The sequence below is a fragment of the Microcaecilia unicolor genome, chromosome 1 (assembly GCF_901765095.1).
Source record: "Microcaecilia unicolor chromosome 1, aMicUni1.1, whole genome shotgun sequence".
NCBI lineage: Eukaryota > Metazoa > Chordata > Amphibia > Gymnophiona > Siphonopidae > Microcaecilia > Microcaecilia unicolor.
The window spans coordinates 729765728-729784528 of record NC_044031.1 but is presented as its reverse complement, the minus strand read 5'-3'; the positions used below and the strand labels follow the sequence as shown (position 1 = coordinate 729784528).

Here is an 18801-nt window from a genome sequence, read left to right as displayed (position 1 = left end):
AGACTACTGCAATCTGCTTCTTGCTGGCCTCCCACTTAGTCACCTCTCCCCTCTCCAGTCGGTTCAAAACTCTGCTGCCCGTCTCATCTTCCGCCAGGGTCACTTTACTCATACTACCCCTCTCCTCAAGACCCTTCACTGGCTCCCTATCCGTTTTCGCATCCTGTTCAAACTTCTTCTTCTAACCTATAAATGTACTCACTCTGCTGCTCCCCAGTATCTCTCCACACTCGTCCTTCCCTACACCCCTTCCCGTGAACTCCGCTCCATGGATAAATCCTTATCTGTTCCCTTCTCCACTACTGCCAACTCCAGACTTCGCGCCTTCTGTCTCGCTGCACCCTACGCCTGGAATAAACTTTCTGAGCCCCTACGTCTTGCCCCATCCTTGGCCACCTTTAAATCTAGACTGAAAGCCCACCTCTTTAACATTGCTTTTGACTCGTAACCACTTGTAACCACTCACCTCCACCTACCCTCCTCTCTTCCTTCCCGTTCACATTAATTGATTTGATTTGATTACTTTATTTATTTTTTGTCTATTAGATTGTAAGCTCTTTGAGCAGGGACTGTCTTTCTTCTATGTTTGTGCAGCGCTGCGTACGCCTTGTAGCGCTATAGAAATGCTAAATAGTAGTAGTAGTAGTAGTAGTAGTAATCTTCGACTCCTCTCTCTCCTTCTCTGCTCATATTCAGCAGATTGCCAAAACCTGTCGTTTCTTTCTCTATAATATCAGCAAAATTTGTCCTTTCCTTACCGAGGACGCTACCAAAACCCTTACCCACACCCTTATCACCTCTCACCTAGACTACTGCAACTTGCTTCTCGCTGGTCTCCCACTCAGCCATCTCTCTCCCCGTCAATCTGTCCAAAACTCTGCTGCGCGTCTTATATTCCGCCAGAGTCGCTATACTCACGTTAGCCCTCTCCTCAAGTCGCTTCACTGGCTCCTATCCACTTCCGCATACAGTTCAAACTTCTCCTATTGACCTACAAGTGCATCCACTTCGCAGCTCCTCAGTACCTCTCCGCTCTCATCTTTCCCTACACTCCTCCCCGTGAACTCCGTTTGCTGGGTAAATATCTCCTGTCGTCCCCCTTCTCCCCCACTGCTAACTCCAGGCTCCGTTTCTTCTATCTCGCTGCTCCCTATGCCTGGAATAGACTCCCTGAGCCGGTACGTCAGGCTCAGTCTCTGGCTGTCTTCAAATCTAGGCTTAAAGCCCACCTCTTTGCTACTGCTTTCGACTCCTAACCATGACTCTTTTACTCAGTACCCTCACTTATTGCCCTATCCTTTATCCTCACCTCTTTATTCCCCTGCCCTTAATTGTTCTGTCTGTCTCATGTCTTATCTAGATTGTAAGCTCTTTGAGCAGGGACTGTCTTTTTTTGTGTATGGTGTGCAGCGCTGCGTATGCCTTGTAGCGCTATAGAAATGATAAGTAGTAGTAGTAGAGGATGGAAGGGTCTCCTCTGGAGATAGCAAGAAAGATCAGAGCACTAGAGTCTCAAGGGGCTTGGTTACATGCTGCCAGTTCTGTCTTTGTTGCACCTTAAACTTGAAATTTTGGAAAACAGAACAAGATATTTAAATTTATGAGTACTGAACTTTCCTCGGGTATCTACGCTTTCTCCGGTGGATTTGTTCCAGAGATTTTTGGTTGAGATCCTTCCAAAGGGTTTGCTAGTTTCCTTTTAAGTGGGTAGAGATGGTGATGGCTCTCTATGCTAGTTCTGCAGATAGTCTGGGCAGCTCTTTTTGAAAGAAAGAAAGAGAGGGCCCAGTCAGCATAAAACTTTTTTCTTTTATATTTGAATCAGTTAAGAAATCTGTTTTAAAATTGTATTTTTGATTTATAAGGTAGCATATATGGATACTTCCTGATGTCTGTAAACAGATATAAATCAACCATAAATCATTTTTTCAAATGTATCAGGAAGTCCAGGTCCTTGTTGATATTTCAAAATGTTTGGTGAAAGTTTTTAATGTAAATTATGCTTTCTTTGACCACCTTTCTTTCTAATGCCTGACTTTGATTTGGTCCTGTGCTCTGGGTAGGGTTTTTGACTGAATTGTCTCTTTCACATTTTTTCCCTCTTTACTTCCTTTTTTTTGCTGAGTTACATCTACTTCCCTTCTCTGTTGGATTCCCCCTTTACTTTTCAAGGACTAGATAGAGGAGTGACAGTTCTTAAGAGTGTTAGCCTATATATCCCATCAAGCAATTTTCAGTGAAATGTTTGCTTCTGATTTCTGTGCGTGGGCTTTTCTTGACTTGTATCCTACTGTTAAGTGATAAATAAAAAGTTAAATATATAAATATTTTTTTGAAATGTAATGTACTTTTTTATAGTATTTTATTTATCTTTAACTGCATGTACAATAGTAGAAAGTTTCAAGAAAACATGACACATGAAAAATAATTAAATTACACTGCAAAGAAAATAAAATAATAGAGCATCAGAAAGCACAATAATTTATTGAAAATGCAAAACCAAGAAGAATTATGCAGTATTGTTGAGGGCACTAAAAATTTAAGCAATGTTTAAGGAAATCTCAGAGGCCTGTTAATTACTTTCAGTGGAAGCTCTGGAGTCCAGATAGGTTTTCAGATCAAATATAAAGATAGCCAGTTTCAGTAAGACACATTTATTTAAATCTGGGCTTCTTTCTCAAGTATTTAACGAAAGACTTGGGGTGGGGTGGGGGGGGGGGAGTTATCATCATGGCTACTGCTAAGTCAGGTTATTTTAGCACACGATCTCATTGCATAAAATGGGACCCTGTGCTAAAATAACTCAACTTAACAATAGTTCATGTTGATAACTCCACCCCCCCCCCCCTGAATCTTATCCTTAAGCAAAAAAGGCATTCTGCAGTGAGTCACTAGCCTCAGATGCATTTGAGCAGGAAAGTGTTACAGATGGCTCCTCGAGAGCAGTCACAGAGTTTACCAATCCTGGGCCCCTGTTTCACAGCACACCTCTCCCCAATATCACACTGGAAAAAAAAAAACAAAAGATCACATGACTGAGAGGGCAAACAATGTCAACTAAACTGCTGGAAACTGTAAAACAGAGTGTCTCAAATCTGCTCTGGGAACCCATAGCTTCTGGGATCTTCAAGATATCGACAATGACCATACGTGAGATAAATTTGCATGCATGGCAGACTCCAGTATATGAAAATTTATCTCATTCATATTCATTGTGGAAATCCCCAAAACCCCAGTGACTCTAGGGTCCTTAGGATAGGTTGTGAAAGCCCTAATGTTAATAAAGAATATAAGTCTCTATTGGGTCAAGTTCTGGTCCTCAATTTCTTATAAGCAGAAAAGCGAAGGAAATTATGGCAATACAATTGTTTATTTCACATTAATAAATGTGGAGAATCATACAGCACAGTAGTGGATGGGGATATTCTGTGGAGGGTCCTTTTACTAAGCTGCAGCAAAAAATGGCCTGCGGTAGTGTGGACGCATGTCCTTGGTGTGCACCAGGCCAGTTTTTACTGTGTCTGGATTAAAGGGCTTTTTTTCCCAATGAGCCGGGAAAAGGGCCTGCGGTAAACTTGAAACCAGCATGTGCCTATTTATGACCTGAGAACTAATGACACCCATTGATCTAGCAGTAAGGGCTCACGCATTACAGGTGCAGTGACCAGTCAGTGCATGCCAACTCCTGATTAACGCCAGAAACACCGTGCACGGTAGGAAATAAAAAAAAAAAATAATTATCCTGGTGGTATGGGTGCACCCCAAATCTTAAATTACCACCAGAGGGCACACTAGCCTGGCAGTAGTCTTGTTTTGGTACATGCTGCACATGCATAGAGCCTACTGCACCTTTGTAAAAGGGCCCCTGAATCTGGAATGCTGGGTATATGCACCCTCCTGGCCAACATCAGACTCTGCTTCATAGCTTCCCCTGAAAGACCAGGTGCCAGTTGATCAAAGAATAGGATGCAAGTGGTATGAGATCGTCTGCAGCTATGCCTGATTCCACTCTGGAATTGAGGGGAAGGATGGGGACACAAACGTGATCACAAACACAGTCCAATACTACAAAGTAGTAGGGGACAGGCTCTTGAATGTTTCATTGGTTAATTTGGTAAACTTTAAATCCTGTTCCAGGGATTTGCCAGTTTCTTAAGAGGTGCATGTGCAGAATCAAAACTTATTGTTTATTCTAGCATCTTAGTATTTAAAATCAACAGGAGCCATCAGAAAGGCTCTCTCACAATCTCTCCACAGATTTCAGTGAGGCGTTTCTTTGAAATGGGGATTTTATATGGCACAGTTAAGCTCTGTTCCAAAAAGTGGGTTTTTTTTTCACAGCCTGAGACAAAGAAAGCTAAGGATAAATAAGATCAGGAAAACAAAATTCATTAAACCCAACCTACCTGCAGATGAGATTTTAAAATGATTACTATCAGTCACTAGAAACTAACATGTACTTGAATAAGGTCATAAGCTGTAATACATGAAAAGAAATAGTCCTTTTGATGGATGACATCTGATCTAAAGTGTTATACATTTCATTAGCTTTTCACATCATATTTAAAAGAATTTAGCCATCATAGTATACAGGCTGTAATGATTGGCTTTTGTCATCAAATGCTTAGGGCATTTCATACTAATGTAATTGCAATTTCTGCAGAGCAAATAGCTTCTAAGTGTCATCAGAATAAATGGTCCCCATTAGTCCCCATTAATTGTGTTAAACAAATAAAGTTATGATTTGATTATTCCTTAGTGCAAGAGATTATGTCAAGGAATGCAACCGCTTCTTAATTTTGCAATCTTAAATTTTTTAAAATTGTATTTATTTTGAGGATTGCAAAGTTTAAAGTTCTTGGACTCATTGCTTCTAAAACTGGTATATTCCAATACTATACTTGACTTTCCCTACAGAGTTATTATCTTGGTTTCTAAGCATGTTAAGAGCAGCAACTGAATACATAATTAATTCTTCTCCCCCGATGCAATACAGATGAGTGGTACTAGTATTTTTCATGCTTATAGGTTGTAGTTTGCAGATTGCTTCTTTATTCTAAGCTATTTTTTATGGCTATGCTCCAATATTCTGTACAAATTCTAATAAGAAGGGAATACTCTAACAAGATCATTATAATAGTGTTGGATTTACTACAGGGGCCCACTAACATAAGGAAATTTACAAAAAAGAAACTTTGTACATAGGAGTGTAGATCTACTTGGATAGAAAAGCTATTGGCAATACTCACCATGGGGATCTGGGCAGCTTTCTTCTGATAACTTGGGTACTTGTTTTGGAATTTACCCAAGAGTTCTTCCATAGCCTCAACCTGGGGAAATTGGGGTGTGGGGACACCAAAACAACAGCAAAGTCAATGAACTCCTCCAGCACCAGTGGCAAGTCACAAAAGGGGTAGACTTCTGAAGCAGCTAATTTGCTTTTGCAAATGCTTAGAATAATCAATACTAAGCAAGGACACAAGCATTCTGTCCTCTAGCCAACTACTGTAATCAAGAATCACAACTTATTGAGTTTAATAGAGGAACAGATTTTGTCAATAAAAAAATAGTATGCCTAATAGTTGCATCTCCTGGTAAAACGCTATATTTAAGCTCTGCAGAAGACTTCCTTTAATTGAGTTAATGTGTTTATAATTTGTTTAGCTCACCCATTGCATATATTTTTAAGTGGGTTACAGTGAATATTACAAATACTAGAACAATACACATTCAGGCAATAAAAATAATAATAAAAAAAAGATCAGGCTATGCTTGTGAACTGCAAGCTTCAATGATTGCAATGGTCTTGAGCTGCTGCTTAAAAGTGACCACCTCAGTCAAAGTGCTCTAACTTCTGTAGGTAAGTGAATCCCTTACACATTTGGTTGTCCAAATTCATTCCTTACTACCTAATGAGCCTCTTCTGACACTACTTCCAAAGAAAAATAGCGATGGATTAGTTTTTCAAATCTACTTCCTGAATAATGAATTCTGCAGCCTACTTTTCAAACTGTTTAACCCCACCCGAGACCACAAGATCAGAACAGCTGTCAATCATCACGATCCGAAACTTCTGAGTGCTCATAACGCACACTTTACTTTGCTAAAGTATTTTTCCAGTACGGTACTATGAAGTGACTGACCAGCTCTTTCTCAGCAGATGATGGCGATTTCTTCTCCCTGTATTCCTCTGAAGACATCTCCCTTGAAGACTGACCGCGGCACAAGGAGGAGAGCAACAGACTAGCGCAGAATAGTTTAATGAGTAGTGCTGAGCTCTCCATGGTGCTGAATTCTTCTTTGCGCTGGGGCTGGTGATGGCGCTCAGAGATCGTGCCTAGGCAAAGGAGCGCTCCGGTGGTAGCCGCCTTTTCTGAAGACGTTGCTTTTTATAAACAGCCAGCCCCGCCTGTTTCGTGATCTCAGATCGCTTCTGGGAAAGAAGAAAGGCTGATTCGCACTTAAACTGCAAAACATCCCAATCTTCCAATGGGGCAAAGCTGGCATTCATTAGCGACGTACTTGGGACTTCTAGAAAAATACAGTCCATAGAATCCCAGATCACTCAAGTCTTCATAATACAGCCATCGGAATGAAAATCAGAATAAGAAATAATCTTTTTGGTTCTAATCGCTCATAGAGTTAGGAAATTCATGTTTTTGCAACTGATATTATTTTAGGTACTAGTAAAGGCTACGTTGTTCCAAGGACTATTAGTAATCTTTTTCTTTTCTATTTGCTTCATAATAGCTGTAAAATATCAGCACTAAGGTGCCATCTGTAAATTAGACAAGGAAATTCAAAAAGGAGGTAATCGTTTTATGCAGGTCTGGGGGGGTAGGGAGAGTATTAGAATAACAATATTTGGGGGGGAACAACTAAAATATTACAGTAAGAATTCTTGATGCTTATAATAGTACAGTAAGATGGCTATTAACTTTAAAATTATAGGACCCAATACTGAAAAGCACATGTCCCTATAATAGCAGTCACTATATGTGAACAACTCCATTTAGGCACTCCAGTACTATGCAGTGAGAATCTATTCAGTAAAGGCAGGTTCCATTATAGAATACTAGTGTAACCCAATAGTGGCACACCTAAGATTTATGGGCCTGTAGTTACCTCAGGCAGCAGGGACACATGCATAAGTGGGAGCCCTGCCTATGTCCACCTCCTTGCATTTACACACTATGCTACTTACCTGCACTGTTACAGAATAGAACTTAGATACCCTGCTGGTAAATATGCTTCAAAGTACTGGTATTATTTACATTTAAACTTGCAATGAGGCATCTGGAACTGTCCTTCACATGGGTAAGTGCCCTAGACATGATTTTTAAAGTTGCACTAACAATATTCTGCCTAACTGTATGGAAAGTATTAGTGAGCAATAATCAGCTGCAATTCATAGAGCTATACTACATTTCTATAGTGCTACTAGAGTACACAGCGCTGTACACATTATATACAGGTACTTTCTCTGTCCCTAGGGGGCTCACAATCTAAGTTTTTTTTTTTGTACCTGGAACAATGGAGGGTTAAGTGACTTGCCCAAGGTCACAAGGAGCTGCAGTGGGAACCAAACCCAGGTTACCAGGATCAAAGCTCACTTCACTAACCATTAGGCTACTCCATTTAAGCCAGCGAAAAGACTGTTCTAAATTAAGCTGTATAGCTACACAGATAGGGCCGGATTCTATAAAAATGGGTGCTGAAAAAGATCAGTACCAAGCACAATTCTATAAAATACCCCTGATCTTCATAGAATTGCACAATTCCTGCATCCTGACTTTGGGCACCATATTTATGCCAGCTGAAACCTGGCATAAATGCTGGTGCCTAAGTTGGTCATGCTGACCTATTAATTCTGTAATAACGTGTGCAACATTTTGGAACACTTCTGACACACCCATGCCCCTCCCATGGCCATGCCCCTTTTTGAGTTGTGCGCTATAACATAGTAACATAGTAACATAGTAGATGACGGCAGAAAAAGACCTGCACGGTCCATCCAGTCTGCCCAAGAAGATAAATTCATATGTGCTACTTTTTTATTTGTACTGTCCTCTTCAGGGCACAGACCGTATAAGTCTGGCCAGCCCTATCCCTGCCTCCCAACCACCAACCCCGCCTCCCACCACCAGCTCTGGCACAGACTGTATAAGTCTGCCCAGCACTATCCTCGCCTCCCAACTACCAGTCCCGCCTCCCACCACCAGCTCTGGCACAGACCGTATAAGTCTGCCCAGCACTATCCCTGCCTCCCACCACCGGCTCTGGCACAGACCGTATAAGTCTGCCCAGCACTAGCCCCGCCTCCCAACCACCAGCTCTGCCACCCATTCTAGGCTAAGCTCCTGAGAATCCCTTCCTTCTGCACAGGATTCCTTTATGTTTATCCCATGCATGTTTGAATTCCGTTACTGTTTTCATCTCCACCTCCCACGGGTGTGTATTCCAAGCATCCACCACCCTCTCCGTGAAAAAATACTTCCTGACATTCTTCTTGGATTTAGGGGTCAAGCATTATAGAATAGCATGCTGCCAGATGCACATGCAAATCCTAATTAGTGCCAATTAATATCAATTGTTTTTAGTGGCCAATTATTGCTCATTAGCCAATAAATTTGTACATGCATCCCTGGTTTGTAGCTAAATTTAGACACCCATACCTGGGCATCATATATAAAATCCAGGGGACAATGACTGAATTTTGCTGCAGTTTGTAGATTTGTTGCCAGTCAGTGTGGATTGCTATATGAATAGTGGTACTGCTGCAGCTGGCATTTAAAAAAAAAATGCGGACAGTGAAGCATAAATATTGACACCATAGTTTTTAATCTACTTTTTCATTTCTATTGTGAAACAAGTCTCTCAGATCACTAATTTAGGCATGGAATGAGTTATTCTATAACACTGTGTGTAACTTTTAGAAATGCCCATGACCGACCCATGCCCCTCCCATGGCCATGTCCCCTTTTGAGATCCATGCAGTAGAATTAATATGGACTACTTTATAGAATGGAGGAGTAGCCTAGTGGTTAGGGTGGTGGACTTTGGTCCTGAGGAACTGAGTTTGATTCCCACTTCTGGCACAGGCAGCTCCTTGTGACTCTGCGCAAGTCACTTAACCCTCCATTGCCCCATGTAAGCTGCATTGAGCCTGCCATGAGTGGGAAAGCGTGGGGTACAAATGTAACAAAAAAATATGCTTAGTGAGTAGTGCATATAAATTCTAATTAGTGCCAATAATTGCTTAACATCCAATTATTCGGCACTGATTGGCTTGTTAACCAATTGAGTTGTGCATTCAAACCAGAATACACCCAGATTTGCACACACATCTCAAGTCATATTATACAGAATTAGACAGTTAAGCAAATATAATCAACTGACCGGCTAAGTTATAGCAGCCAAAGATAGAACTGCTATTTATATGGGTCTATCTGGCTGCTAAACTTAGCCAGTCAGCCAATTATTATTGTCAGTAATGGGCTATGTCGTGTGACATAACCAGTGACCGGGCTAGCTGCTAAGCACTAATAGTCAAAATAGTCAGCTATCTTGCGCTGAATATTGGCAATTAGCCGGTTTAATGCTATTTAACATAGTGACATAGTAAATGACAGCAGGTAAAGACCTGTACGGTCCATCCAGTCTGCCCAACAAGATAAACTCATTTTACATGGTTTGCGATATTTATATGTATACCCGAGTTTGATTTGTCCTTGTCATTCTCAGGGCACAGACCGTAGAAGTCTGCCCAGCACTCTTGTACTAAAAGTTCTGAAGCTAACGTCGAAGACCCTTAAAATTTACACTCAAGCTCATCCATATCTATTCAGTCACGATCAGGGCGTAGACCATAGAAGTCTGCCTAGCACCAGTTTTGTTTCCCAATTACCAGCATTGCCACCCAATCTCCACTAAGATTCCATGGATCCATTCCTTCTAAACAGGATTCCTTTTTGTTTATCCAACGCATGTTTGAATTCCATTACCATTTTCATCTCCACCACCTCCCATGGGAGGGCATTCCATGTATCCACTACCCTCTCTGTGAAAAAAATACTTCCTGTTATTACTCCTGAGTCTGCCCCTCTTCAACCTCAATTCATGTCCTCTAGTTCTACCGCCTTCCCATCTCCAGAAAGGTTTGTTTGCGGATTAATACCTTTCAAATATTTGAACGTCTGTATCATGTCACCCCTGTTTCTCCTTTCCTCCAAGGTATACATGTTCAGATCAGCAAGTCTCTCCTTGTACAGTTTGCAACAAAAATCTCATACCACTTTTTGTAGCTTTTCTTTACATCGCTTCCAGTCTTTTTACATCTTTAGCAAGATATGGCCTCCAAAACTGAACACAATATTCAAAGTGGGGCCTGTTTTTAATGTCCCTCTCTATGACCCGGGGAGACCCATTTCTATGGAGACGTAGAGAGGGTTTGCGCCTCCACAGTCTGCTTGAACGCCTCCCTGAATTCCAGTGGTATCCCTCCCCAAGGGAATTGGCGTTGAGGAGGCATCAGAAGGCTCAGTTCACATCCAATTCCCATGACCACAGCTTTCTGTCCATTAGGATGTAGGTAAATCTTTGGTCATTTATGTTCCCACATATATATTATTAAAATGTACCCTAATTACTTGGGGAAGTAAGTTTCACCTGTGTGTGGATTATTTGGTAGAGCAAATGATAGATAAATAGTAGAAATAAAGACAAGGATAGTTTTCAGAAATAGGATTTTGTTTATTCTTACCAAAATAAAGTCTTCTATTCAATACATTCATCAGACAGGTTCTGGGTTCAATGGAACAGAGCTTCTGTTCTCCAAGACAAGTTGGGGAATGTTCCAACTATCTGGCAATATCTTCTCTCTTTTATAGGCACAGGTCTTAATACAAGTTAATGGAAAGAGCCTTTTTTTTCTTAATATTTCACAACCTCTGAATCATTTTTTTCTCTTTTCCGGCAGATGTCCATCTGTACCTTCTTCTTTCCGGTTTTAGCTATTACAAGATTTCCGCTATTGTCAATAACATGTTTTTCTCTTATTACAAAAATATCTTGCACCTGTTTCCGCTTTTGTAAACATCTTATTTTTCTCTTCTTGATACAAAATTAACCTATTATTGACATCTCAGTTTCATATCTACTTTCATATGCTCTTATGATCTGAGTACCACAAACTTCATTTTAAAAAACCAGATTTTATCCATTTTAGTCCATTATTCAATCATCATATGTGCTATATTCAATTTATAAGGTGTACCAAGTTTTATTAAGACTCATCATATAGTCCTGCTTTTGCAGGTTCTCAACTGTAATGCCATTAGTGGGTTATCAGGCCTAGTCAAGGCTTCTCAGCTGACCAAAGTCCTGTAACTTGGCCCACCACCATTCCAGTGGATAGGCCTTAAGCTACAACACATATTAACATATATATATATAGGCCTCACCAACGACTTATAGAGGGGCATCAACACTTCCTTTCTTCTGCTGGTTATACCCCTCTCTACGCAGCCTAGCATTCTTCTATCTATGGCTGTCGCCTTCTCACATTGTTTCTTCACCTTCAGATCCTCGGACACCAATACCCCAAGGTCTCTCTACTGAGTCAAGCTTTCTAATCTCTCCCCTCCTATCCAGTGTCTCTCTTTTGGGTTTCTGCACCTCAAGTGCATCACTTTACACTTCTTGGCATTAAAGTTTAACTATTAGCTTTATACAGAAACCAGCAGGCTCATTTTCGAAAGTTCTATAAACTGTGCTTAACTTTAGGCATGGCTTACAGAATATTGCTTAAGCAGGTTTTTTGCAGCGCTGATTTTTTTAGGTGTGATTTATAGAATTCACCCCTATATGTGTTTAACTATTTAAAGTATGACACCTATGCAGATGCTATGTAGAGCTGAGAACAGACTCTCCCAGTGGTTGCAGAAATCTATTGGATCTCATGGATCACCTGCTTGGTGTAGTATTGAATATTTTTGTTCTAATTGTGACTGTTTCTGTTTATCTGGTCATTGTGCTTCTCTATTTACTATGTGCTTGTAAATAATGCCTATTATGCATTCTCACCCTCTAGGGTCCTCATTTATTGAGATACCAGAAGCTGTTGTAGAATACTAAGCATAACCCAGCATCAGCTTTAAGTTTAAGCACCTGCAGTTACACCAGCCGTAGACCTGGCATAATTGGAGGTATCCAAATGTGACAAGGATATTCTGTAAGTTAAACATTTATTTATGTGGATTTTGGCTCACACCTTTTTCATCAGTAGCTCAAGATGAGTTACATTCAGGTACAGTGGGTCAGTGGCGTAGGAAGGGGGGCAGGAGGGGCGGTCCACCCCGGGTGCTTGCCGCTGGGAGGTGTCGGCTCCGCTGGTTCCACGCTCCCTCTGCCCTGGAACAGGTTACTTCCTATTCCGAGGCAGAAAGAGCAGGGAACCAGCGGAACCGATGCAGCTCCCAGTGACATACACTCTGGGTGGACTGGACCTCCCTTCCGCTCCCTTTCCTACGCGCGCAACTGGTACGTGCACTCCGGGGGGGATGCACACCGAGGTGGGGGGGGATGCGTGCCGAGGTGGGGGGGTGCACCATGCTGCACCCGGGGGGGTGCGCAGCGGCGAACCACCCCGGGTGGCAGCCGCCCTCGCTACGGCACTGCAGTGGGTATTTCTCTGTCCTAGGAGGGCTCACAATCTGAGGTAATGGAGGGTTAAGTGACTTCCCAAGATCACAAAGAGCAGCAGTGAGATTTGAACTGGCCACCTCTGGATGTCATACCAGTGCTCTAACCACTAGGCCACTCCCCCACTCCACTAAGTGGTAGCACTGTCCATGCTTCATCTATGTGAATGCTCTCCTTGCATTTATGTGCACCCTTACGGATTAGCACTTAGTTGCTTTGCTCCCACTTACAAGCAAAAGTGGCAACTTACCTGTAAAAGTGCTGGTATTCTGTATATTTACATGCACAAGTGGCAAGTAAATGCAGACTCCCAATTATAGATTTTGCCATTTTTCTGTCTTGAATGGAATAAATTACACTCTGGAGTAATTCTAAGAAAATTAGAACAGAAGGAATCAGTTTGTAAACAGAAAGGGAGCTGGACAGAGCCTAATTAAAGTGCTGAAAAGAGAGAGGTTTCAATGAGATGAGGTCTGAGAGTGCTGGCTTCAGTAATTATGCTGTCTGCAGCCACACAGCTCAGATCAGAGTACTGAAACCCAACTCTGGCTGGCTTGCAAAAGGTTATTCTTCTTTAATTAGTAAGTGACAACCAATTACAAAACAGGAGACAGTTTAAGTGTGTGAGAAGAATATTGTGGCAAAAGGCTCCAGTGATTATAAGGTACCCTCCAAGAACCACAGGAACCAAGAAAGGAAAATGACGATCCAGCATCTGGATTCTGCAGAGCTCAGCAAGTCAAATGGAGGTCTTGAGTACTGGTACTGGTCAGTTTATATCTACCTTCTTTTACTGTATATCCAGTATATATTAAGTGTTCAGGCTTACCTGCTTTCAAGCAAAGTTTATATTTTATTTATTTATGACATTTATATCCCACATTATTCCCGCCCATGGACAGGCTCAATGTGGCGTACAATAGGCTATTAAACAACATTAATACAAAATACAGGAATTAGCGTCAGGGAAGGGAAAGAGGAACAACAGGAGGGAGAGGGAGAGAGGGGAAGGTGACAATATCACATCCCCTCTACTCTATCTGGTGTGTCCTTGTTTCTGAGGGAATTTTCTTTGTATGCATTGGTGAGCTGGCATTAATTTCTGCAGTTCATAAAAGTCACTCGAACCTTCCGGTGTGCAAAATCCAGGTGAATTATGCTGTTGTGATTGTTTCATATTTCTTTTGTATGGTTCTATTTTATATTATGAACAGTGATACCCAATCACTAGGCAGACTGTGCAGGGGTAGGGAAGGGAAGTGGAGATGGTGGACATGGCAGAGGTAGGGAAGAGAAGGGAAGAGGAGATGCTGGACATGGAAGGTATAGGGAAGGGAAGATGCTGGGCAGAGGTAGGGGAAGAGAAGTATAAATGCAGACTGGGAGAATGGGCGTGCAAGTGGCAGATGAAGTTCAATGTTGACAAGTGCAAAGTGATGCATGTGGGTAAGAGGAACCCGAATTATAGCTACGTCTTGCAAGGTTCCGCGTTAGGAGTTACGGATCAAGAAAGGGATCTGGGTGTCGTCGTCGATGATACGCTGAAACCTTCTGCTCAGTGTGCTGCTGCGGCTAGGAAAGCGAATAGAATGTTGGGTGTTATTAAGAAGGGTATGGAGTCCAGGTGTGCGGATGTTATAATGCCGTTGTATCGCTCCATGGTGCGACCGCACCTGGAGTATTGTGTTCAGTACTGGTCTCCGTATCTCAAAAAAGATATAGTAGAATTGGAAAAGGTACAGCGAAGGGCGACGAAAATGATAGTGGGGATGGGACGACTTTCCTATGAAGAGAGGCTGAGAAGGCTAGGGCTTTTCAGCTTGGAGAAGAGACGGCTGAGGGGAGATATGATAGAAGTGTATAAAATAATGAGTGGAATGGATCGGGTGGATGTGAAGCGACTGTTCACGCTATCCAAAAATACTAGGACTAGAGGGCATGAGTTGAAGCTACAGTGTGGTAAATTTAAAACGAATCGGAGAAAATTTTTCTTCACCCAACGTGTAATTAGACTCTGGAATTCATTGCCGGAGAACGTGGTACGGGCGGTTAGCTTGACGGAGTTTAAAAAGGGGTTAGATAGATTCCTAAAGGACAAGTCCATAGACCGCTATTAAATGGACTGGAAAAATTCCTCATTTTTAGGTATAACTTGTCTGGAATGTTTTTACGTTTGGGGAGCGTGCCAGGTGCCCTTGACCTGGATTGGCCACTGTCGGTGACAGGATGCTGGGCTAGATGGACCTTTGGTCTTTCCCAGTATGGCACTACTTATGTACTTATGTACTAAAATATGGGGAGCTAAGGAAGGAGGGTTATGGAAAGGGGTATGCAAGAGGGGAAAGTGAAGGAGGAATGCTGAAAACCTGGGAACAGTAGGGAAAAGGAGAGGAGATACTGGACACCTAGGAGAAGGATAAGAAAGGGAAGGGAAGAAGTTCAGTAGCTTCCCTGAGGAATTTGCTCTTTGTCAAGATGATGCTGGAATTTTTCCTGTCTGTTATTAATGACTGGACATATGTCAAGCTACATTTCTTTGGCAATAAGTAAAGATTGGAGACAGTAGGGTAGAAGGAACCAAAGGTTACCATTCATGAACAGGTTAGTGCAAGTCAGGTGTGTTTAGCCCTTTACTTGTGCTTCTTATCAGACAGGCTACAAGACACACAAGGCTAAACCTTCTCCTGGATATACTAATTTGGATTCTAATTTTGGTTTGTACCTGATCCAGTAGTCACAAGAAGAGATTCACCATTAGCCAATCATAAACTTATCATAGATGCAAATTTATTGTACTTATAGGAATAGACATCTAATTGCTGTTTTGCCAGTTACAATTGTAGTACATAAGTAGTACATGGTGCAAATAGAATCTCTTTCTTCCTGTGAGAGGAACTAGTCTAACCCTATAGCAAAATGCTTCTCGGTGCTAGCAAAGTTCCTATTTCTGAATAACAAACCATTCCTTTTATACATGTATCTGTGTGTTCGTGACCATTCTCACGTCTGCTGTCTCTATCTGCTGTCTCTGCTGCCACCCTTATCTAAAAACAGCATCATGCTTTACTTGTTCTTGCAAAACCAGTCTCTCGACTTCCAACCACAAATCTTGCACATGGTAGTCCTAGGGCTTGTGTCCCATCATTATTCACTCCTCCCTGTTGCTGTGCTTACAAGAGGAATGTTAGTTAAGAACTTATGCTGGAATGTTATCTGCAAACTCCCGGTGACTTACCTCACTTACTGCATGACAGAGCTGGCCAGACTCTGCCCTACAGAGAGAAAAGCAGGCATCTTAGGATACATAGAGGGGCATTTTCAAAAGAAACATCCAAGTTGCGATTTGAAAGTCTTTATAAAACATCCAAATCCAGGGGCGGGGAAAACTGTATTTTCCAAACAAGATGGACGTCCACCTTTCATTTCGAAAATACCATCAGAGACATCCAAATCCAAGGACATCCTTAAATTTGGATGTCCCTAGATTTGGACGTCTTTGACTTTCAGCGATTTTCGAAACCAAAGACATCCAAGTCAAAAATGTCCAAATGCAAGCCATTTGGACGTGGGAGGAGCCAGCATTTCTAGCGCACTGGTCCCCCAAACATGCCAGGACACCAACCAGACACCCTAGGGGGTACTGCAGTAGACTTCATAAAATGCTCCCAGGAACATAGCTCCCTTATCTTGTGTACTGAGCCCCCCCCAACCCCCCCAACCCCCCCAACCCCCCCAAAACCCACTACCCATAACTGTACACCACTACCATAGCCCTTATGGTTGAAGGGGGCACCTAGATGTGGGTACAGTTGGTTTGTGGTGGGTTTTGGAGAGCTCGCTGTTTCCTTCACAAATGTAACAGGTAGGAGGGGTATGGACCTGGGTCCGCCTGTCTGAAGTGCACTGCAGTACCCACTAAAACTGCTCCTGGGACCTTCATACACTGTCATGGACCTGAGTATGACATCTGAGGCTGGCACAAAATATTTTTAAAGATGTTTTTGAGGGTGGGAGGGGGTTAGTGACCACTGGGGGAGGAACATGAGGTCATCCCCAATTCCCTCTGGTGGTCATCTGATCATTTCGGGCACCTTTTTGTGCCTTATTCGTAAAAAAAACATGGCCGGGTGAAAACTTCCAAGTGTTCGTCATGGATGTGCTTGCTTTTTCGATTATGGGTCAAAGACGTCCAAGTGTTAGGCACACCCAAGTCCTGCCTTCACTACAACTCTGACATGCCCCCTTGAAATTTGGATGTCCTTGCGACGGAGTGCAGTTGGAGACATCCAAAATCGGGTTTTGATTATACCGATTTGGACGTCTCTGGGAGATGGATATCCATCTTCTGATTTATGTCGAAAGATGGCCATCCTTCTTTTTCAAAAATGAGCCTGATAGCAGTCCACCATTTTATGGACCACAGATTTATATAGGTTCATGGGCCTTCATACATAGAGGAGTTCTGTTCATTACTAAACACAATAAGTACCTATAGCAAAACAAGGTCCGAGTGGGTGCCCACCTGGGCAGTAGTGACCATCAAACGGTTTGGTTTGATATGATGGCTGAAGAGGAGGGTGGCCACTCAAAACTCAAAGTCCTGGATTTCAAGCATGCTGACTTTAGTAAAATGGGGGAATACCTGAGGAAGGAGCTGATGGGATGGGAGGAAATACAAGAAGTGGAAGGACAGTGGTCCAGGCTGAAAGAAGCTATAAATAGGGCCACGAACATTTATATAAGGAAAGTAAATAAAAGCAAGAGAAAAAGGAGACCGATATGGTTCTCCAAGCAAGTGGCTGAGAAAATAAAGGCTAAAGAGTTGGCGTTCCAGAAATACAAAAAAACTCAAGAAAAGGAACACGAGAGGAATACCAGATGAAACTGAAAGAAGCCAAGAGAGAGATACGTCTGGCGAAAGCGCAAACGGAAGAACAAATGGCTAGAAATGTAAGGAGGGGTGGCAAAATTTTCTTCAGGTATATTAGTGAAAGGAGAATGACTAAAAAGGGAATTGTGAGACTAAAAGATACTGCGAACCGCTATGTGGATAATGATGAAGAAAAAGCAAATTTGCCAAATAGATACTTCTGTTCTGTTTTCACAGAAGAAAATCCTGGAGAAGGACCGCGATGGACTGGAAAAAGTACAAATGAGATTGAAGTGGATAGAGCGCCGTTCACGGAAGAGACTGTGTATGAACAACTTGAAAAGCTAAAGGTGGACAAAGCCATGGGACCGGACGGGATCCACCCTAGGATATTGAGGGAGCTCAGAGAGGTTCTGACGGGTCCTCTTAAAGATTTGTTTAATATATCCTTGCAGACGGGAGAGGTTCCGAGGGATTGGAGAACGGCGGATGTGGTCCCTCTTCACAAAAGTGGTGATAGGGAAGAAGCTGGAAACTACAGGCCGGTAAGCCTCACTTCGGTTATTGGAAAAGTAATGGAAGCGACGCTGAAGGAAAGGATAGTGAATTTCCTGGAAGCCAATAAGTTGCAAGATCCGAGACAACATGGTTTTACCAAAGGGAAATCGTGCCAAACGAATCTTATTGAGTTCTTTGATTGGGTGACAGGAGAATTGAATCAGGGACGAGCTATGGACGTAATCTACTTAGATTTCAGCAAAGCTTTTGACACGGTTCCCCACAGGAGGCTCTTAAATAAACTGGATGGGCTGAAGATAGGACCCGAAGTGGTGAACTGGATTAGGAACTGGTTGACGGACAGACGCCAGAGGGTGGTGGTGAATGGAATTCGCTCAGAGGAGGGAAAGGTGAGTAGCGGAGTGCCTCAAGGATCAGTGCTGGGGCTGATTCTGTTCAATATATTTGTGAAGGGTTAGAAGGTAAAGTTTGCCTATTTGCAGATGATACTAAGATTTGCAACAGAGTGGACACCCGGGAGGGAGTGGAAAGCATGAAAAAGGATCTGAGGAAGCTAGAAGAATGGTCTAAGGTTTGGCAATTAAAATTCAATGCGAAGAAATGCAAAGTGATGCACTTAGGGAGTAGAAACCCACGAGAGACGTATGTGTTAGGTGGGGAGAGTCTGATAGGTACGGATGGGGAGAGGGATCTTGGGGTGATAGTATCTG

The 18801-nt window shown here is 42.4% G+C and overlaps 1 protein-coding gene across 1 annotated transcript; it reads right to left on the bottom strand.

Annotated features, from left to right (window-relative positions):
* Positions 1-2897: 2897 nt before the first annotated feature.
* Positions 2898-6284, bottom strand: LOC115460660 (cocaine- and amphetamine-regulated transcript protein-like). The gene is made up of 3 exons (XM_030190426.1): positions 6144-6284; positions 5250-5330; positions 2898-3005 (listed from the first exon to the last, which is right to left on the bottom strand). The coding sequence occupies exons 1-3, from the start codon at positions 6282-6284 to the stop codon at positions 2898-2900; spliced, it is 330 nt and encodes a 109-aa protein (XP_030046286.1).
* Positions 6285-18801: the final 12517 nt, after the last annotated feature.